Source organism: Camelus dromedarius, chromosome 7 (genome assembly GCF_036321535.1).
Source record: "Camelus dromedarius isolate mCamDro1 chromosome 7, mCamDro1.pat, whole genome shotgun sequence".
Lineage (NCBI taxonomy): Eukaryota > Metazoa > Chordata > Mammalia > Artiodactyla > Camelidae > Camelus > Camelus dromedarius.
Window position 1 is genome coordinate 3,923,650 of NC_087442.1, and position 23,074 is coordinate 3,946,723.

General features: G+C 49.6%; 1 protein-coding gene across 5 annotated transcripts in view; it reads right to left on the reverse strand.

Moving 5' to 3' along the window:
* Nucleotides 1-204: 204 nt before the first annotated feature.
* The window catches only part of ACTR3B (actin related protein 3B), a 62,151-nt gene continuing 39,281 nt past the window's right edge, over nt 205-23,074 (reverse strand). For 3 of the 5 annotated variants that reach the window (XM_031455757.2, XM_064487182.1, XM_064487181.1), the window contains 7 exons: nt 21,909-22,004; nt 20,284-20,391; nt 17,060-17,203; nt 13,970-14,143; nt 12,459-12,551; nt 2,685-2,810; nt 205-1,673 (listed from right to left, as the gene is read on the reverse strand). In XM_031455757.2, coding sequence (XP_031311617.2) covers nt 1,485-1,673; nt 2,685-2,810; nt 12,459-12,551; nt 13,970-14,143; nt 17,060-17,203; nt 20,284-20,391; nt 21,909-22,004 — 930 coding nt within the window. In that variant the 3' untranslated portion in view covers nt 205-1,484. The remainder of the gene's footprint in view (nt 1,674-2,684; nt 2,811-12,458; nt 12,552-13,969; nt 14,144-17,059; nt 17,204-20,283; nt 20,392-21,908; nt 22,005-23,074) is intronic. The other 2 variants (XM_064487180.1, XM_064487183.1) reach the window with 2 other exon arrangements.

Here is a 23,074-nt window from a genome sequence, read left to right on the forward strand (position 1 = left end):
GGACACCACTAGGCTCCCCCAGCTCCCCCAGCTCCCCCACAGCACTTCCAGCGCAGGCGGGCACTCCTCGCCACTCCAGGAGACTTCCTCCGACAGACCTGGTGTCAACCATCAAGTCCACACCGATGTGCAACAAACGCCACTATTCTTTCATCGTTTGGGCATGAAGGGGGAAACCAAAGACCACCACAGCACAACAGGAAATCTTCATAAAGAGTCTAACTGCTTTTATTACAATGTAGTAGTTCATCCAACTCACCAACGGCAAACCGGCAAACTGGCATCTTCTATAAAACAGTTCCAGAAAGTTCGAACAAGAAAAGGAAAAGACACATTGTCTGTAATAATTCTCATACAATGCTGCTTAGTGTTTAAACTTCGGATCACGCTGGTAAGTGTGATCACTTCCTAGCAAACATGTGGCAAAGACATTTGCTCTGTTTTGTCTGCCTACAAGCATCAGGACATGCCTCACAATTAGTAATGTTTTGTTACAACTTCCAGGACACCGAGATCTACTCGTGCTCAGACCGGCCAGTTGTACCAAATACCATAAATACAAAATGACTGGAAATATAAACATCAATTTGTATTTCAAGTTTGTAACATTTTATTTACAAAAATAGTCTGGGAGGAAAAGGGTTCGCAGCCCCATACTCTGCCCTGGGGGAGGGGGACGGTACTATTTTGCGCCACATTCTAGGTTTTTTCCTAACAATTTTGAGAGTCGGGGTTGAATTCTTTCTGAATTGTACTTGTGAACTAGAAGCTCCGGGGGAGGCGGCCGCGGGGGGCGGGCGGGCGGGCATGGAACAGGGCACGGAGATGGCTTTTACTGAACGGACTCCAGGCGCCTCATGCACTGGGCGGCGACACGAGCACGCTCTGACACCAACACCACACGCACTATGTACAGGACCGCGGCGTCTCCGGTCAGGAAGGACACTTGGCGCCGATGCGACACTCCCAGACGGTGGTGTCCACGCCGACGCTAGGACATGACCCCGAAGACGGGGCTGTGGCGGCAGACGCTGGGGCCGTGCTCCTCGTAGTCCTTCTTGGTGTGGCACACCTGGAAGAACTCGGGCTGCGGAGGCGACAACCAGAGGGAGAGTGACCGCGCCGGGAGCGGACGGGACTAAACCCCGAGTGAGCAAATGGCTCTCCTGACCCAAACCCCTTCTCCACCCGGCCTGCCACAAACTCTGACCTCTCCAAGGACCTCAACTACTTAACAGGAGTTGACTTCATTTTTTAAAAATTTATACAGTCTCTCCTTGTGCTTGCCCAAAATTAGTGGTTCGTTAGCTAGTCACAAATTGGAGGAGAAAAATTTCTAATTACTTGGAAAAAGCACTAGAATTAACGACTAATGCAAGATGTTTGGGTTATTTCCGGTTCCCTCATCCGTATTACCTGTAACCCCTAACTGGCAGGGGGTGCGATGTAAAGGATAACTGAAATATCTTTCCTATCTGGCAGAATTAAGTGTGCGGCTGTTTAGAGCCACACCAGTCGGCACACACACAGCCTAACCTGCGTGCAGGTGGCACACACATGACAACAGGGCAGCCGGGACAAGCACTCACGGTCGAAGCGAGCATGGAGCCCCCGAACCACACAGCGTAGCGCTGCATGTGGTGCGTTACCACCTGGACCTCCACGGGCTTCGGCTGGAAGAGGAAGAGGTGCGGGTTTACTCACCAGCGCGGACGGATGGACGGACAGACGCGTCCGACACCTTTCTGCGGACAGGAGGCACCCCTCCCACCCTGAGGTCTAAGCATCCCTGCTCTGTGGCGGCATCAGCCCTGCTCTGCCTCCAGAGGAAGCTTCTCAGCTGATCCTGCTGCCAAACCCCCCTGCCCCGGGCCCAGCCATGCACAGAACAAAGTACAGAAGTCAAGGGTTACCAGGGGGTGGGTGTAGCTCACGTGGTACCCAGCATACCTCCACCAGTACCTCCACCAAAAGAAATAAATAGATATACCTAATTATCTACCCCCTAAAAAAAAAAATTAAAACAACAGAAGTCAAGGGTTACCTTTACCTAGAGGCATTTTAAAAAGTAAAACATCCAAGTAACTAATTCAACTGATTATTTTTTACTAAACAAATGAGATGTCTTAGCATTTAGAGATAATTCAAAAAAAAAAAAAAAACTAGATGTCCTTAAAATATTATAAGAAATTACATTTTGCCAACAGTGTGATTCCACCAGGTGAGTCGGACGTGCAGGTTTGCTGCCACTCACCTTTCACGAGGCCCAGCCTCGCTTAGAGCTCGAGGAGAATCAGCAGCTAGTTAAGAATGGTCATCTTGGAGGAACACATGCAGCTCTGCTGACATGAGCCATTTTAGTTTAATAAGGATGTTTCCAAAGGACAGTCACGATCCTCTGGGTAAACTGACTCCCTCTCCCGGGATACTGGTCGTTACCCACAAGCTGCCCTCCCAAAGGGCAGAGAGACTGCTGGCACATCAGTCCTCACTGCACACCGGGGACGAGTGCAGGCAACGAGCCTCTGGACGCAGTTTCACAGGGTGGCTGAGAAAGAGCTTCAGGCCCCTTGTGCTCCACGCCACCCAGCCGAGCGAGGCCCCTGCAGCTCTGGGCGGGAGGAAGCGGGGCAGCTGGGCGCAGAGGCCCACCTGAGAGCCTGCCCCCACCCCCGGGCCCTAACCTTTATTCTGCCGCCACTGAGCTCCTCGCTGAGTTTCAGTCTGGCGTCCACCACCCTCTTTAGATCTCTCTGCAGTCGGCGTCCAAAATCCCTGAACATTGTCGAGCCTCCAGAAAGAACGACGTTCTAAAAGACACAAAGCAGAGTTTCCTGTTCCGGGGTCCCACCCACAACAAAAGCCCCACACGCCCAACCACTGGTCTGAACAACACACTTCAACCTACACGGAGAGATAATAACCGAAGCAAGGTTAATGCTATCAAAGCATAAACTGTATTTTTTTTCTTGAGTCACAAATTCTTCAATCAGTGCTTTTCCTCAATTGTAACCAAGTGAAAGCATAGAGCAAGTCTGCTCCCACGTGCTCCCTCTGGACAGTGCGAAGCTCTGCAAGGTCCAGGAGGCCAAAACAAACTGTATAAATCGACAAATGAGTTGTTATAATAAAAATCTAAGGCCAAACACTTGATCTTTTAACTGTTTTGCCTTAGTGATCACTGGGGGCAGCCTTCCAACCCACCCCCAGGCCTTACCAGCAGGGCTTGCTGGGGGTTGGGGGAGGGGGCACGTCCGAGTGAGCGGGGACACCCCTGCCGCCCGACCCTCCACCCCGCTGAGACGCGAGACGCGGCCCAGCGGCCACGCGGGAGCCAGTGTGTGGACGGTGTGGGGGAGCTGCATAACCCTCTCACCAGCCTCTGGTGAGAGGTAAAGCCACATCTTCCAGGCTGCAGGATATTACTTAGGATGATGAAAGTGAAGTTAAGTGTATTCTGACTTCACCTTCTTACAGAAAATATGACTTGAGAAAACCAGAGAAGAAAATCGAGCAACTCTTCACAGAGCCAAGAAAGCTCTCCTTCGAGCCCCCCCCGGCAGCCTGGAGCCCCCTGACTGCCCGGGTCAGGACTCCTCCGGGAAGCTGTGTCTGTGTCTGAACGGTAAATCCCTCACCAAGCCTGCGGGTCTGGGGAAACACGCCTCCTGGCCCCAGTGACCAGGTGACAGGTGAGCAGATGAGAAGGGTCCTCCCCAGCCTCCTACTGCCCCTCCCAGCCAGCGCTGAGCAGGAAGGGACCGTCCTCCTTCCTTGTGAACCCCCCACTCAGACTCGGGATTAGCAGGTGACATCGGGGGAGCAGAAAGGCAGCAGGACCATGAGGACCCAGTGATGCTGTGTCCACTGGGGACCCACGCCCCACCCCCCAGTGTCTGCAGGGAGCAGTTTCACCTCCGTGACCTGCTGACTGTGGGTCAAGTGGAACAAGCTCTCCAGCTGCGGAGCTGGAGACACGTGTCGGCGCCGGAGCCTCCACAAGGCCTCCGGCGGGACAAACGTGTCCCACTGTCTCCGAGAGTCTCAAGCGCAGCCTGTTTTAAGGCAGGCTCTGGGCTTGGTCTTTAGGGCCGGGAACGGAGGGTGGGTCTGAGCTAAACCTTCCCTGGCTCTTCCCAGCGGGGGAGGCTCCGCGGGTGCCCAGAGCCCCGACCGACAGCCTGCGGCTGCCCCCACCCAGGAAAGCAGCGCTACCCACGAGAGCCCCCAGAACGTCTAATGGCAGAAAAGCACCCGGGGAAGGCCGCCTGCCACCAGGACCGGGCGCGCACCCGCATGCCCGTTCCCTGTGTACCGACCTGTCTGCTGCCACCCGTCCCGGCTCTCCAGGGAGGGTCTCCCACCAACACCCCTCCCCACGCTGACCACCAGGCATCTATCACTTCTTAACTGCAAACCTAGATCTTTCAGGTAGCATCCTGCCCCAGGACCAACGCCACGGATAATCACCGCCACACCGCCGCCGGCGGAGAAACATCTCAGAAATAACAAGCGAGGGTTCGGTGCCTGTCAGAGTCCAGGGGCCGCGCACGGCTGCTGCAGTTATGAAAGCACCCCCTCAGGGCACCCCACTCACTGACTGCATCCTCGCATCCTGACAGGGCCGGCGGGAAGGTGGGCAGCACCAAGCCCCTGGCAGGTCAGACGGCCATCTTAAATAAGGTAAAACAAGGTGCTCCCATCCCTGTCTTCTTGAAGACAGGTCTCTTCACCTGGTAACACCTGCACATAAACTGCATACCTGTTTGCTCCTAAAAATCACAATTTAAATGCATCCTCGTCATCGTATCTTAAAAGAAGCCTCAGAAAACAAGTCTCAACTTCATAAACTTGTATTAATACAAAACCTTTCTCTAATCTTTCACTGCCATTCCAATTCTGTCACCTGCTCCAGGAACATTCTTTACAGCATCTTTCTCTCCGGCCCAGGACACAGTCTTGGGTCAGTTATTGCAATTATTGTCATATCTCTGTAATGGGTTTTTTAATTAGAAATTAATTCACCAGAGTATGAAAATGAATGTTCATCATGATACTTCAGAAGCACTGCAAGATCTTGAGTTGCCTTCGAAGACATAACATACAAGGTTCACTTTTTTCATTCATTCACACAATAAAAACAGTGCTGTGTACATGGTAAAACAATTACAGACAAAACTGCCAAGGTACTTCAGCAGGGAAAGATGCTGAACAATTAGCATCCGTGGCGGGATGAACATTTACTTACTGCCTTACTTCACACACACAACTTAACTCAATATGGATCATAAGTTTAAACGTACAGGCTAAAACTTACAGAACTTCCAGAAGAAGATATTTTCTTAAAATCTTCATGACTCTGACATAGGCAAAGGTGTCTTTGATAGGATACAAAAAGCATGAACCATAAAAATAAAAATGGATACACTGGACTTCATAAAATGAAAACTGTTCTTCAAAAGATATCACTAAGAAAATGAAAAGACGAGCCACAGACTAGGAAAAAGCACTTACACACCTAACGAAGGACTTTGTCCAGAATATAAAAAGTACCCTTACAACTCAGTAAGATAAAGAAGCCAACAAAATATGGGTGAAAGATTCAGAGACATGTCACAAAAGAAGACACAAAGTGACCACTACGTGCCTGACAAGACAGTCAACAGCATTTGCAATCAGGACCATACAAATTACAGCCATTACACACCAACTTCAGGTTAAAATATGAACAAATGAAATTCTTGTACATCGTTGGTGGGGGTGAAAATGGTATGACCACTGTGGGAAAAGTTCAGGAGTTCTAACTAAGTCAGACACACACTTGCCATAGGACAAAGCAACTGCGTGCCTAAGTACCCACCCAAGGGAATAAAACATATACCCACACAGACTGTACCCAAATGTTCACAGCAGGTTTTCTGAAGCAGCCAAAAACTGGAAACAGCCCACATTCCCATCAGTGGGCACACTGGCAACTCCACACTGCAGACACCACTCGGCACTAGAGAGGAATGAACTACGTCACCGGCAACTCGAAAACATGAACTGAGGAAAAGGAGTCAGAAACAGAGAACTCGCCGCACGAGTCCACGTCTGCGAGACTCCGGGGGTTCGTGTCTCACCTGTGCTCCCGGGAGACAGACCAGCTCCCCAGGGCTGGGGCTGAGGGCAGGGGGCCTCTCGCAGGTGACGGTTCTGTCCTGTGTCTGAGCTGTGGTGGTGGCTACATGGCTTTGTAAATGTGTCAAAGCTCTTCAAACTGTACACTTAAAGCGGATGCGGTTTATTGTATGTAATTATATCTCAAAGCTGCATTTTTAAAACAGGGCGATATAACAAAGTGGTGGAGGGAGGGCTACTTTGAGTTGAGGCCTCACTGAAGAGGCTGCAGGAGCTGAGACTTGGCAGGAAGGAAGCTGGACGAGGGGCCCCCTGCACATTCACTTCCAGGCGACAGCGTGGAGTCCCCAAGGCTCTCCCGCCTGACGTGTGCCACCTGCAGGCAGAAGTGAGCTCAGAGCAAGACCATCCAAATTTATCCTCACATTTCACACATTAACTTCTACCAGCTGCTACAGACAAGGAAGCCGCAGCTAGCGTGGGTGCACCCAGCGGGCACCGTCCACGCGGACAAGGCAGTCAGCGGCCCGCGGCCAGCAGCACACACGGACATAACATCTCCTGCCCGGCCCTAACCAGGCGGGCTGCCGGCCAGAACGAGCCCCTGTACTCTGCTCGGCTGCTGCTTCCAAGTGAGAGCACCCAGACTATTCTCATCCCTGAATCCCTGACTCAGCCTAGAATCCTAGCCTCCCCCAGACGTGGGCTCTGTTTGCAGAACTCCAGCCTCCAGGGTAGAAAGTGCGGACGTGGGTGGGCATGGCCTAAGGTGACCAGCCCTGGGGGAAGGCTGGTCAGAGGAGAGGGCCGCCTGGCTGGAACGCGATGCATTTATCTTCCTATTTATATTTAAAAAAAAACAAAGGAGAAAGATAGTCAAAGTAATAAGAGGTGACTGCTATTCTTCTTATTAAAGATTTTAGTACTTCTCAAATTTTCTAAATGCATTTTAAGCTGGAAATAATAATCTCTGCTCATCTGTAGAGTCTCAATTTTCTACCCTAACACTGTGTTTTTTAGGTTGCAGTCCTCCGGCCTGCCGGATGGCCACGGACCCTTATTTGCACAGCACACCTTCCACTCAGCGCGGTGGTCCGCTGTGTTAACTGGATCTGTTGACAGACCTCAGCAGTTACGGCAGGACCTTACCCTGCTGCCTAAATGTTTATTCCATGATGCCAAATAAAAGCCTCAACTGTACATCCTCTCTCCAAATGGAAAGGCCCTGTCCTTACACTAGTAAAAGGAGATCCCAGCACCTAGATCATCATAAATCTACACGTCACCTGTTAGTCACTTGGCACTTAGGTCAGAAAGATCAAGTCTATATTAATAATAAGTTCATTTAATTAACACCTTAGATGGTACTAAAAATAACAAAAATCCCCGATCCTGTAATGCTAAGTAGAGTTTGTGCCAGAGGCTCTATTCTTACTCTCAACCCAGTTTGGCAGACACACAGTGCCCCCTAGCCGCCGCCCTGCGTACTTCCCCACTTCCCTAGTCAACTGGGGGCGAGTAAAATGCCCACAGCGAGGCCTCGACCCCAACCACTCGCTGCAGGTTAAAATGACAGCTCGGTCAGAAGCTCCGGGCAACCGTCCCTCAACTGCGTTCTTGAAAGGCTACCTCTCCTTAGGGACAAGAGTTCTTTTTACCCTCAAACTGAACTCAGAGACTGCAATCCCACCAAAATCTGAACAAACCTGTTTCAAAACCATGGACGGTGCGGCACCCACACTGTCCTAGGGGATGCCCACGTGACGCTCGTGGCCTCGGGGCTGCGAGGCCTCATCTCAGCATCACCTGACGCGGCTGATGGCAGCTGTCTTCCCTTGACTCCGGAGCGTTACTTCTCTTCTTTCTTCAGCCCCTCCCTCCTGCTCCCACGGTGGTCAATCTTCTGTGTCAGCTTGGCCTGGCCGGGGCACCCAGCGATCTGAGGTGCTGCGGGGAAGGCACTCTGCAGGTGTGGTTAACATCAAGGAAAGAGGACCCTCCGTAACATGATGGAGCCTCATCCGAGGAGCGCAAGGCCTTAGGAGCAAAACTCAAGTGTTCCCAGAGCAGAGGAGTCACCTCAAGCCTGCCGCGTCAGCTCCTGCCTGGGCCTGCTGCCTGCTGGCCGCCCTGTGAACCTGGGACTTGCCAGACAGACCACCTCCTTAAAATGAGTCTGAGACAGAGAGCAAGTAACAGCGACCGGCTGCTCTCTGGAGAACCCTGACACGGTCCCTCTGGTCTCCCTGCTGCCGCCCCCTGAAATCCGGCTTCCTTGGTTCTGCCCACGGCCCTCCTGCCTTCTCAGCGGCACGTGCTCCTGCGGACCTTTCACTTCCTCCAGAACACTGACGGTCCCCAAAAGTCTGGCCCGATCTTCTCCCAGCCTCCAGAAGCCAGACCTCATCCCTGACGCCTCCTCGAAGGCCCTCCTTTCTCCCGCACTTCCTTTCTCAGTAAACGACACCCCTCCTCCTAGACATGCAGAGACCTGAGCCTCTCAAAGCTCATCAAGGGTCTGCGAACCCCTCAGGGCCTCTCTCTCCATCCACACCACACTCCGTATCACTGCCACCTCCCAACACGGGCACCGTGCGGCCTCGCCCACAGGACCCAGCGGCCTTCACCCGGATCTCCCTGGCTCCAACCCACTCCCTCTGGTGCAGCTCAAGCACTGTCCTAAAACCTAAGTCAGATTACACAGCCTCCTGCATAAAACCCTCAACACACTTAGGATGAAGTCCAACTCCACGCAAGGCCCCTCCAGAACGTGCCACTTCTCCCCAGAGCCCTTTTAAACCACAGCTCTCATCGCCCCCTCCCTATGGGCCCTGCAGAATCGGGCCCCTGTGTACAGCCAGGCTCATTTTCAAACGTTAGGTCCAAGGATGCTGGGGTCCTTCCAGATTCGCAGACGCTCTGGCCTCCTCCACCTGGTCCTGCAAGCAGTCCCTCCTCTGACCAGACCGCCCTCCCAACTCCCGTGCGCACTCCCGGCGCTGACCAGGAAGTCACGGCAGCCTCGGGGCTGGGAGGGGCCGGAGCCGTCCCACTAGCACATACACAGCCAGGGAAGTTCGCATCCCATGAAGGGACTCTCAGTGCGGCTCTTCAGTCATACAGTCACGCTGCAGGGCCTCCCCAGCCACACATGTCCAGGGGCGACTGTGCTAAGTGACAACAGGCTTCGGAAAGCCCCCCGACCTGGCGAGCCAGTGTTCAGGGTCCACATCACCCTGAACCCCACCCTCACCCCCAGTAACACAAAGACCCCTGTCTCCCCTCCCAAGACACGACGGTTTCCAGGAACCTCGGCAGGTAGCATCAAATAAGAGCTATGGGGTATGAACCGGAGTCAGGGCTGAACGGGCAGAGTTCTTAACCCTCTCTGTCCACCACCCCGCCCCGAACTACCTTCTGCTCCATTCACATGTGACTTCACTCAGGATTTCACCTGAATAAAGGGCCTATTTTGAAAAGGGCTGAAAAAAACAATGACATCTTAAAATATGTATTTTTCTCTCTCAAGTACTAAGGATATTTTAACTCATTCAACATTGAAAATAAAAATTTTATATATATAGCTCATTTACTCTGCAACACGCTTCTCTGATTTTAAAGGTATTAACATAATTATAACATATCTACCCAATTCAAGCAATCTGTTACAGAAAAGTCATCCCTTGAACTATACCAAGATGTATTCACATCTGCTTTACAAACACAATGAATAAAAATGTTTTACCAATCTCCAACCCACTGCTAGAGCAGGTTTAAACATTTATTGCTGGCCCCACCCTCCCGCCTGGATTTGTTTCCCACCACGTCCAGTGCCCTGGGGCTCCACCCACAGCAGGTTTCTCAACACCTGCCCGCCCCCACCCGTCTACACAATGCTCCTGCACTTGCCCCGCCTCCCCCCTTTTCTCTGCAGGCCACGCCCCAGACTCAGCCCAGTGCCACCCTCCCCAGGCTCTTGCTCACTACCTCTCACTAGATGCCATCTGCCCCTTCTTTCAGTCACCGTCACTTGCATAATTCACTTAAATGACATTTCGCTTGTGGTGGTTCCCCTCAGAATTATTTCGATATTATTTTAGTTCTTAGTAAGACAAGAACCATCTCTCACACGTACTTAAATCCTCTAATTGAACAACAATAGTGTCTTGTATTTAGTAGACACCCAGATATCTGATAAACAGAATTCAGGAACAGAAGACACCAGTCGCATTACAAAGCACCCAAAACTGGCTTTGCTCTCAAGGAAAGCATGAAAGTTACTCAACGCTGACTACCCCCAGAGTGAGCTAGTTGCTCACAGTGGTTCTCAATGTGGCTGCACACTGCATCAAGAGGGGAGCTTTTCAAATCCAGATGCCCGGCCCAATTATATCAGAATCTCTGGGGGGTGCAACGTGGGGGGACTCAGCTCCTGGGGTGATGCCCACAGCCAGCCAGGGCTGAAAGCTGGTTTCAAGCAGCACCTGCTGCCTGCAAAGACTTGGCCTCCTGGATAAATCACAGGCCTCCAGGACTCGGCTCTCACACACTAGCATCCTCCAGACCCAACCTCCATCACACTTGGAAACTGAACAGAAAAAAGCAGCACATGAACACCCTTATCTACAGACCAGACTCAAATAAAAATTAGATTATGACTACTTTTGTCTAAAAAATTGTTTTGCTTTTTTAAAAAGTCTGAATTTTCAAAGTCGCGTTTTATTCTCCACCACCTTTTTCTCGTCAATGAGCCTGAGTAAAGTGTTCAATGACCAGGAAGATCTCAGGTGTTGTCAGTAGGACCTAAAGCAGGCCTCCTCCTACTCGCTCATCAAAAGAAAACCGACCTATGGTTCCCACCACCGAGCCTGGAAAGCAGGCTGTTACCTGGCAAGTGAGCTCGCAGAAAGGGGTGTTTTGGGGCCTCAATATTAAATTCATTCACTCATCAAGCCCCTGTTTTGGAAACAAGACTAAACAGTGCACACTTGTTCCTTGCTTTCACAGACAAGAAGAACACAGCTAATGTTAAGTGAGATTTAAGAAGCAGGGACAGGACATGTGCTGCACTAAACTCTAATACTCCAGTCTGCCTTTGGTTTCCCTTCCTTGCACATTTTATTGGAGGAGAGAGATGTTTAATTAAGGTTATGTACCAATAAAAACAGAATTATAATTTGTTTTCACTGATCAAAGTTGTCTATATAGGAAAATGTTTTCCAGTAATTAAAATAACATTTGTTGACTATAAAATTTCAAGTAATTTTAAAACACAGAAAGTAGAAAGTAAGAGTTATCCATCTCATGCCCAGAGATATTTTATTTTAAGGAGTTTAGCATGTATCATTTAAAACTTTTTCTTACATACATACATATACACACACACACACACACACACACACACATACACACATACATACACACACACACATACATACACACATACATACACACACACACACATACAAACTATATTTCTAAGTAAGATGAAATAATACTATGTGTAAATTTTACAACTTGCTTTTTCTTTAACAATATATACTGTAGACATCTTTTCATTTGAATGTACACTGATTTACCTCATTCTTTTTAAAGGCTGCATAGTATTCTACTGTCCAGATGAAACAAGCTGTATCAAGCCCTCTCTACTGAGCCCGGGCCTCTACTCCCTAAGGTTCGGGTCCCTGCGTCTGAGGAGGGGAGACGCGGTCCGGGGGGAAGAGCAGGACGCGCAGGCAGAGGTGAGCTGCCGGGGAAGCAGGGTCAGCTGACTGCCACTTTCTGCCCCAACCCCCAACTCCGGCTGTCAGCAACAGGTCCTTCATCCTACAATTAAATGAACTGGCTTTTTCTCCTTTCAAGTTTCAAAATTCTCTATGCTCAAAGAATTTTGGAAAAATATTACATGAGCATTTTCTGACAGTTCATTTCAGGCTCCGCCTTCTCTCTGGCAACAACACATCCAGCATGAATCTAAATACGCACGAAGCAAGGCCAGTGAATTCACGGAAAGCAGGAGGGGAAGGAGCCCCTTGACCTTTCAGTCAATATGGAGGGTTAAAATTGCCCAACTTAAAATACAGCTGGGCAAATAAGAGTAAGAGATACCAGAATTTTTAAATTAAATAATTCTGGTTAACTGAGTCATATTGCCAAACATTTAAGTCATCCCCATTGCAAGAAAAATACTTTACCAGGACGCTGGCCTTTAACAAATCCTGTAAGACAGAAGTCAAACAGGACTGCCTGCAGATTGATATTAACAATCTATTATTCTCAGAATGCTGGGCCTTTAATTCCAGAATGAAACCCAAGCACCTTACCCAAGCAGCTTATACCTTATACAGCGGACGACGGACATCGATGGGACAGTTCTGTATTACTTCGTCAACAACATCTGAGATGGACTCCATAAAATCCGGGTTGGCAAACTGAATTTTATACAAACATAAAAGAAACATTACACATTCCTCTCAACAAGTTTTTTAAAAAGTCACTTTAACAAATATAGAATTTACTATGCCTTTAAAACTGTCACATTGGAAAGAATATGTCAAATGAATCCAAGTGACTCTGTGCATGTAGTGATGGTGACATGTCCCCTCAAGAGATATGTGTGGATTTAGTGAGGGAAAAACACCAAATAGTAACAAAGACAGACCAGCCCTGCATCAGAATACACAGTGACTCACACGATGTATGCGACGGGCAGTGAAAAATACTGAGCAGATAATGAGCGTATCAAGTATAGACACCAATGTCATGAAAAAGTTAACCAGGATGTAAGAAAAAAACCTAGGCAGCGACTCACACTGTGAATCTGAGCTAGAAGACTGGGAAGGGGGAAGGGGGGTGGCTTCCAAGGTGAAACAATCAATATGGTAACAATCGTGTTATTGAGTAAAAAGTCTTAAATCCAATTCCATTAAGTGAAATAAGCTACAGTATAAATAACTCGATTACAAAATTCTGAAATGTGCTTTAAAAATCACGGAAAGGGCTAATGTGCTCGAGGGAAGAAGGGACCATGCAGCTGTTTGCTGGACGGGGCTGGTTCGTGTCCAGCTGAAGACTCACAGGCACAGGGAATGGGCGCCGTGCTAGCAGACAGTCAGGCGTACGCTGTGTGCCATTTGCCTAAACAAACGGTCATTCGCATCGAAGAACAGGCAGCGGTTTGTACTTACCTATTAAATGTAAACTGAATGAGGCAGAAAAATATACCAAAATATAAATAAAATCCATTTTATTTAAACCTTAAAATGTTGCCTCTTAACTACTGCTTTTGCAAAAGCAGTAATAATTCTTTGTGACCACTCGTTAAACTGATGATACCTGTAATTCCTCTTTCCGAGGCTGCCCTTGGACAGAAGCTTTAACTAACTTGCAGCAGGGAGCACAGCAGGACCTGCTGGCCTGGGTTACAGCTGGAACGAGGACGGGCCGTCGTGAGCGACGGAAGGTTACACGCTATCCACTCTTACCCAGAGGCAAGTTCCATTCGGTCCGTGAGATTAACTAGTTCCCATGCTAGTGTAAGATGAATTTCAACTCCATTATCTTCTATTGCTCTTAAAGCTTCTTCCTAACCACTCTCGGTTTAACCAACCATTAACTGTTTAACAGATAACCAGACCCAAAGAGGGGCACGCTGAAACACCCAGTCAAGCAGGTGGACCAAGCAGGGGCCGGAACAGCCACAGAGGCTGCAGCCTGCATCCGGGGGGTCCTCCCTGAAAGGCGGCCACCCCGCTCAGGAGCCCCACAGAGAACCACTCTTGCACACACAAGGTGGCAGCATCGCCCCACACACGTCATTCTTCGCATACTCAGAAAGCAAACATCTTACCTCTGGGTGAAAGAAAATTTCAGGGCCCAGGAACCTTTCGTAGCCAACATCTATAACGAACTTCTTCTGGTTGATGGCATTGATCCCTGTGTACTGTTTGATCCACTTCCGCGGATCTATGTCATACTTGGCAAACTCCTTGACTATATCAGGGCAAATGTAACAGTACTTCTCCTGCAGACATACACACAGAGATGTCACCAGGCATTAGCCACCACCCAGTCTGCCCTCCGGCAAACACCCAGTAACTCCAGCACCACACACCCCCGACATCAGTCCTGCCCACGGCCACAACTCCAGAGGACACGCACCGAGCTCAGAGACATCTCACGACTACACTCTGGCTGCGTAAATCTGCTTTCTTTCCAGCTCTGCAGTTAGTCCCAGCCTCACTCTGTCACATGTTGCTGCTACTATCTGAGATGATGTTTAACGGTGTCTACTAAGTCCCTCATCTCCATCTCCTCTCTCCTTACTCCTCGTAGGCCCCCACGTGGCGCCTGCCCAGGCACTCGCTGCCATCCACCGGGACCCGCAAACCCGCGCCACAGCCCAAGCCGCTGAAGGCGGCAGATCTGGCCCTGTGCTCACCACGGCCGATCGGCAGGTGGTTAGCCTGCTGTGCGGTCAGACACAGTGTGCTCAGCAGCTCCACAACAGATAGCTACTGAGTACCTAGGCATGCGGGACGCACAAGTGAACAAACACACACAGACCCCTGTCCAGCAGCCCTTACACTGGCTGAGAGTCAGAGTAAGCAACGACTATGATGAATAAGTAAATGACACTGCACTCTGTAAGGTGCCAGGTACCATGGACCAAAGAAAAGGCCGACTCTGGCAGGATGGAGCTGCCACACGTCAGGGCACGAGAACCCACTCGGCGCCAGCCCCAGCCTGAATGTGCAAACAGTTTCCTCAGCTGGTGATGATTGATGGAGGGTCTTTGGGTCAATCATCTGTCCTTAGAGCTAACCTCCCAAGAGCAGCAGGTGGCCCCTGGGTACCAGATTCTGAAAGTCAGCTTCCTGTGGGCCAGGTGGGCTTTGTTCACTGCCTGCACTGTGTCAGGCCCATAGCTGGAGCTCAGGAGGACCTCTGAAGGCATTTTCACGATGCTAAGTTTAAAGTTTCTTAGAATCCCTGAAATAGACCCTAACACCATCCTTGGCATACTCTGCAGAACTGCAAGACTGACGAGCCAGACTTGCTGCACACCCGAGCTCACTGACGACTGAGTGAGTCAGTCCATACAGCTTCAAATCTACCAGGCTGGGGGCAGAAACAGTAAGTTGTCCCGAGAGGCCAGCTCAATGTCTCACGGCATCTCAAGGGCTTAACTAAAGGCAGGCAGTGCCTCCACAGAGTTGACAGCGTGCAGCAGGTCAGCCCCAAGTCATGGAACACCGCTGTCCCTGCTGCCAGGGCCCACGCGGCCGCAGGCCCGCTCCTGCCCACGGGGTAACGAGACACAGGGGTAACTCTGACCCACTCCCAGGATCTCTTCTGCTACAGAGAGAAGTGGGGCGAGAACTAACCGACAGCAGGGTCGGGGCAGCTGGCCTGCGGGGACCACGAGGAGCCCTTTCACTCCTGACCTTCGAGGCTGAGCGATAAACCGTCACGGCCCGAACTGGCCAGCCCTGGCTCAAGGTCAGAGACGGACCCCAGGGAGCCAGTGAGGAAGGCAAAGGCCACCGCGAGGACCAGGAGAGCAGCCTCCCTAACGGTCAGCACACTCAGGGCCCCACTCGCCCACACGCCCCCAACGGTTGGGAGCTAGAGACTCCAAGGCACACTGGTGACAGGGGTGGGGTGGCCAGGGAACTTGGGTCAAATATCCAAATTTCTTTCCTTGAAGAAAGGCAAGGAAAAGAAGAGGGGAAGTTCTGGGAAATATTTTAATCTAAAAAGAAAGTCTTATACTTCTGTAAACCTTCCCCCAGAGGGAAAGGACTGACTCCCATGGGCCGTCCAGGACTGCACACCAAGCTCTGAGGTGCTCCAGCCCTGGAAACTCTAGTCCTGGGCGCACCCGGGCAGCCGGCCACCCTACTCTCAGGAGCCCTGACCCACACCAGTGCACCTGTCCTAAAAACACCTCTGTGTCCACCAGGAGAGTCGTGCAAAACATGGGAGTCCCCCTGGATGCTATCTTTCCTTCAACCAGCCCGTTACTGGGTGCACGGGTGGGAGGGAAGAGGGGAGGCTAACCTCCCTTAAACTCCCCTGCAGCTCAGAAACTGTGTGTTCAAGGGCACACGTCACCTCCCATGTTTAAATTCTTCTCCAAAAACAAAATCTTTCCTCTTCATCTGTATAATAATTATCCTTGTGTTACTAAGAATCTCTTGCATTTTGATTAAAAACAAAAACAAAACAGTAATTTGATCTGATTCTGCAACCTGAAAAGAAAGTTCCTTTAAAAAGGGTCTGTCAACTGCCACCTACAGAGCAATACAAAGACCAAACTGATGGGTCAGGTCAAGTGGGCATTTTAAATAAGGACCAATGAGCCATTTTCCTCCTAATCTTACTGATTTAATTTTGGAGCTTCCTGTAACTTCTCCAGCATGGTAACGAGAGTCTAGAAAACACAGGTGGACTCTGTTTAATGATTCACCCGAGAACAGCGTCACTCTGGGCAGTAACCCTCAGGGTACAGGGCCACACACTGCAAGTGATGGAAATGAGTCTGAATTCTGGCTGGCCGCACAGGGCTCCCACAGCCACTGCTGCTGCTGTCTGTTCCTGACCGAGAAATGAAGCCTGGAGGGAGAGGTGGAAGACACATCGGCTAATTAGAGGTTCTGTCTAATCAGGCTCCAATTAAATGACACTGTACTACGTACGATGCTCAACAGCGGATATCAAGCTCCTCTCACTTACAGGCGGAACCTCCACAAGCATCCGTGTTCAGAGAAGAGACTAAGCTTTCAGCCCCTAGTTCAAGTGGTAAACAGACGGAGACCCACATTCTTGGGGGGGGGGGGGCAGGGGCGGGGGAGCAGGGGTGGCAGCCGCGAGGGGAAGTGTGCAAACACCGTTTCTCTCTCACCCCCAAACCGGCCCGTTTCCCGTCTGTTTTTACCTTAATGGCCTTTGCGGTCTCCAGTGATTGCTCAGGAGGGATTCCCACCTCCCTCTCCCTTAGCAGCTGTTGAATGAAATACGTAATATCTCTACCTGCAATCGGGATGTGTTTGATGCAGCTTCCAATTACATAACCTTCCGCCTGGGGGGAGAGAGAGGCAGAAGCGTGTGAGTACCTCCAGGAGGGAAGTGCTCCCTGGACTCTGAGTCAGTCTCCTGCCTCCACCCGCCCCGGCAGTACAAGCGGTACTGAATCCCCACTCTGCGCAAAGCTCGGGACTGGGGGGCCTTTAAAATGACCGCACGTGCAATTCCGTTAGGAGAACATGAGACGCTCTGTAAGCAACCAAAGTGACCTTTCCAGCAGGAATGTGAAGAGAAAACCACAGAAGGCAGTTAATGTCCAAAATGCTGCTGTCTGTCAGAACAATGGGTCATTTTTTGTCCCTCTAACAAAAAGGAAAAAGTTTTAACTATTAATTTTTAAACCAACTACAAATCAGCTTGCATTTAAAAGTCAGCATTCTGGTTAGCATGTGGGACTCAGAGTCTAACAACCTGGACTCAAATCCTGGTTCCCCATCTGTGGGCGGAGTGACCACGGCCACGCCCGTTAACATGAACGTTTCAGCCTCGGCATCTTCACCCATCACGTGGGGCGAGTGGGTGCACAGAACAGACCCAGTGACAGGCAGCGGGTCAAGCACACAGCACAGTTCGGGCACGCAGTAAGGACTCAACAACCGGTCCACTCACTCTACCAAGAGCTGCACTTGGGAGGAACAGTCCTGGCGAGTTCCCCTCAACCCTCTGCTATGTGAGACCCGTGCTGGCGGGAGTTCAGATCAGCTCACCCGGGCTGGCGGGTGACCATGCTGCCGGCCATCGCCAGCGGGGCGGGGCCAGGAGCTCACGTGCGGCCTGGAGGCGGGACTCAGCACGCAGGCCACAGGCTGGGAAGGTCCGGCTCGCACTCGTCGGAGCGGACGGTCCGAGTGGACAGCGCCCGCAGCTGCACCGGGTAGAGGAGGCGCTCCGAGCTCGCTGACGGCACCGGCTGCTTGTCACAAGCTCCCGGAGACAGACGGCTGGAGCAAACCCCCATCCGTCTGCCGGATGTGTCAGCTCCACCGAGTACGAGCACAGACACAGGCACCAGTGAGGCTGCAAGAACAAGTGACTGAACTCCTCTTACTCCTCCCGAGGCGCCCAACTTCTAGAAGTGAGAGAGCATGTGGCCTTTCTGAGGAGCCCAAGCCAATTGTAAAATATTTAAGATCGAGATAAAAGATATGCACACATTATTAAAATCAAAAACTTAAACTCATAAGAACAGCAGCTCTCGCAAACAAAAACTACTCGTAATTTCCACACAGCATACATTACATATAACATTTTCTAAAACTAATTCAACCCGTGTTAAGTATCAGCTTCATCACAGATTAAATGTATTGAACAACCCACACAGCCAACAACAGGAGAACAAGGAAGTGAACTGTGCTGTCCCCACACGATGGGCTGTTAGGTAGCTACTAAATATTTTTTCACAGAGCGTTTAACAACAAAAAACACACCAGGGATAAATCAATACGCAAAATGCAACTTCAGGGGCACACTGTACAAGGAGAACACGAAATCAGGTGGAGGGAATCCCAACTGTGCTTAAAACGTGTACCGTGCGTCTAAGAGAAAGAGCTCAGAAGACTGTGCCACCAAAAGGTGTGACATGGTCCTCTGGGGGGGTGCGGGTCACTTTATTTTCTTCTTTACATTTCTCTATTCTATCTAAATTTTGTACAATAAATGTACTTTTTATAATTACGGGAAAAAACTGCACTAAGAAACAGGTAAAAATTTGAACAACGTTCTCTATGGGCCTGCACGCAGCGTGAAACTTGTTTCAGACGCACGAGGGAGGCCAGGAAGCAGGCCCAAGGGCGCCGGCCCTGACCTCGGCCTGCACTGACCTCCAAGGGTGACCTCAGAGAGGAGCCAGGCCGGACCACACAGCAGGTGGCACCAACATGCCGCACACTCACGAGGCGGAAGTGCTCCGAGACTGGCTGAAGGGGCCTCTAGCACAGAGCACGCTCTGTAGGCCTTCTGCCCCTCCTCACCACCGGGCAAAGGGCACACTGGCTGGGGCGCCAGGACAGAGGGGAAGGATTTGGCTTTTTTCCTCCTGTCTGTAGACACATCAGCCTCCCCCTGCAGTGATTTCTGACCTTGGAGGAATTAAAGCACCAGTGAATTAGCACATCACGCCTGCAACGTCCTGAAATAAAATGGTGACTGTTTTTTCAATTGAAGTAAATGAATTGTTTTTAAAAACCTTAGTTTGCATTTTTTTATTGAAGTCTTAGTTGATTTACAAAATTGTGTTAGTTTCCAGTGTATAGCACAGTGATTCAGTTATTGCATTTTTAAAAGGAGCTTAACACACACACACAAACCTGTATTTGCACAAAAGATACTTGTAATACATAAAACAACAAATGTCAGTATCAGGGCTTGCCTCTGGGAAGGGACCTGGAGGAGGAAGAGCAGGAGGACGGGCAGGTCGGACTTCCCACTGCAACCCCCCTTCAGACAGCTTCAATTAATTTTCAAAAAAAACAAACTTTAAATAATTCATTTAACTACTCCATTGGACCAAAAGAAAAATATAGTGTCTCTTGAAGCCTGAATTAGGAAATCACTTCTGTAATATTTTGAAAATTAAAAAACAAAAAAGCGATGTCACAGAGCATCCTGCAAGTCAAGATGAACAATCTCTCCTTCTTGGCTCTTAAATTAATTTAAAAAAACAAGAAGCAACTCCTGTCCAGGCTGATCTTGTCACAAAACACAGAATCACCCCCTAAGTGGTCGTGCACCACACCCATTGATATCCAGGTAACAGTTCACAATGGAGCCAGGAAGACCCTTCTAGCGAAGCAACACCGGGGCCCAGCAGAGCCCAGAGACATCAGACAACTGCCGACCCCCGAATGCACAAATCTGCTACCATGAATTTCCAACTGCCAGCACCACAGACACTGGACATCTTCCACTTTCTCACCTACCTGGGTTTAAACACTCTTGTTGTTACCTTTGCTAAGTACGGGTATGTCTTCAAAAGTGGTGCTTTAATTAACAGAAGGGTTTTTTTCCTTTCATCGCTTCCTTCACCTCAAATTAGGTTAGGCCCATAGAGAGAGCAGCACTGGGTGCCCCGCTTACCACCGGGATAGCGTGGGTGACCCCATCGCCGCTGTCAATGACGATTCCTGTTAACGTGCGTTCGCCAACTTGTCGCGATGTCCAGGACGCAGCTAAGGCCAGCACTGCCTGCACAAAAGCCACGGAGACCGTCAGCACAGGAAAGGCTCTCAAGTGTTCCGCCTGCCTGTCCTCAGGTTCGAGCAATGAGCCCTTTCTTTCTTACTGAGTCTGAGTGACCCTTCCCTACCCTCCATCTTCCCCCAAAATTCAAATTCCAAAATGGACAACATGCAAATTTGGTGCACTTAATCTGGAGGAGTCAACTTCTCAGTAAGACAAATCAAAGCTTTGCAAAGAAAACCCAGTGAGGAAGGAATTTTATTGTGGAATCAGGAGGTTTTAATTTCTAACCCACTGGTTCCCAGTGTGGGTCTACAGACGGGTTGCAATAAGACTACTTGTGGAGAGTTTAAAAAGACAGAATACTGGGCCTGACACCCAGAAATTCTCATCTGGCAGGACCAGGACAGTGGTTCTCAACCAGGGGCAGTTTTGCCCCCAAGGAGCATCTGGCAACATCTGGTGCCATTTCTGGCCATCACACTTGGGGGAGGGGAGACTGGTGGTGGTGCTTCCCCTGGCGGGTCAAGACCAGAGATGCCACTAGACATCCCACAACATACAGCTCAGTACCTGCCCCTCCCCCAAGGGACTGCCCGATCCAAAGTGCTGAGGCTGGAAACCCATGATCTGAGATGAAGTCTGAGAATGTGTACTTTGAAAACACACTTTCAAGGAGACCTTGCTGCACAGACCACTTTGAGAACCACTGGGCCAGCGTTTCCTAAAGTGTCTCCTAGTCCATGGAACAGAAACAGCCTAGGGGAGGGCAAAGATTTCTGGTTAAATTTGGAAGTGGTGGAATAAACAGAGTTCTAATGCAGGCATTCTCAGAGCCTTTAAGATACTGCTATGTAACATGAATCACCACACAGAGGCCACAGCATGTAGTATCTTCCAAGTTAATTGTCTATGCAACTCTTCCTTCTCTTTTTTCTTACAAGGAAGGGAACAGCATATAAAGAAAACATTTTGGGAAACAATTTTTTCATTTATTCCCCCAAATTTCAGTCAATTCCCTTATACAGAGTGGCAGATACATTACATCTAAAACCAACAAAAACCCCCACAAAGAACAAGCAGCTTCAGAGGAAGTTCTGAGAGCTCACAGAACCACAGGAGCCCAGATCTGTAAGGGGGAGCCCTCAAAAGGCATTTGTTTTGTTTTTTAACAGATTCTATAGTATCTTTTCTTCTTTATGATCAGAAGTAAAAGAAGCCAAAGAACCACACCCACGTCTCGATCTCGTCTCCCCGAGGATACCTGAGATTTTAATGCATGTAAACAGACAGAAGTTGGACAAACTACACCAGCAGTAAAAATACAAATCACAGAACTTGCTCTGTACGCTGTTTGAGCTCGGACCTGCATGGGACGTGCTCGGGTGCACCTGAGCCCTTGAGGGCGTGGGGAAGGAAAACCACACCACACGATCTTGTAACAGAGGCCTCTAGAAGCACCATTTCTTCCACATTAGACAACTGAGGTCACTTGAGAATCACAAAAATCACTTTGTCCTTACCTGAACTGCAATGTAGAGTCCCGGTACATTAAATGATTCAAACATAATTTCTGCAAGATATTCTCTATTTTCTGGTGTATTCAGGGGAGGTTCTGTCTGTAAGAAAACATTCACTACATTTAGTGTTCACCCAAATTTCATGTAATTACATCAGAACCACAAAAAAAGTTAATCTAAAAGCATGTTCATTAAGATGCTGTACAACTCCCTAATAAGACAGAGCACACCCAGAGTGACTGATTAAAGGACATTTTGGCTGTGGGGTTTAAAAGCTTTGAGAGAGCAAAGCCTCTCTAAACACTTCTGCTCTTACTAATCCCCTCAAAGCAAGAACAAGTTACAGAGAAGGAGGCTCCACCTCGGCCAACAGGACACCCAGACACCCTGGAACTGACGAGACCTGCCGCGAGCTGCGCCCACCGAGACCAGACGAGTGAGGACACGGAAAGGGAACACCAGTGGCTTCAGATCCCAGACGATGCCCAGTTCTCCAAAGAAGAGCAAAAGCAGGGAGCCCTTGCTTGGCACCAGAGCAGCCTGAGCTGCGCAGCCGCGGGAGCCTCGCCCCCAGGCGGCAAGGGGAGGCAGCGCTCCCCTGCCGTGAGCCGCGCCGGGCGGCCGGCACTCGCGCCCGCAGCCAGTCCGGGCGGAGCACCCCTCACGCAGAGACAAGGAAGGAACACAGAGACCAGCCAAACACCACATAAAAACACTCAAAGAAACAGAGAGGGGAGAGGGAAACCAGGAAGAACAAGTGGTGGATAAAAAACACGCACCCAGAAAAATATGTAAATAAAGCAGATGAAAATCATGACATAGATATTTGAATTTTTTGAAATGTCTATTGAAAACAGTAACTATTATCAAATGGGAGGAAATTAACAGGATTACAGAAAGATAGAAATAAATAACCTGCTTTTTGTCATTCAGCAATACGTTGTGAACGTTTTTCCATGTCAATAAATATGGATTTACATCACATATTTAAGCTGTTAAAAAAAAAAAAAGAAAAAAACAAAGAAAGAAAGAAGAATAAATAAAAATTATCTGGGCCTTTTTACAAAAAAATTCCACATTACCCTTTGTTATATACTGAGCTGTGTCTCCCAAAATTCTTACGCTGAAGCCTCAACTCCCAGGTGACTGCGTTTGTAGACGAAGACCCT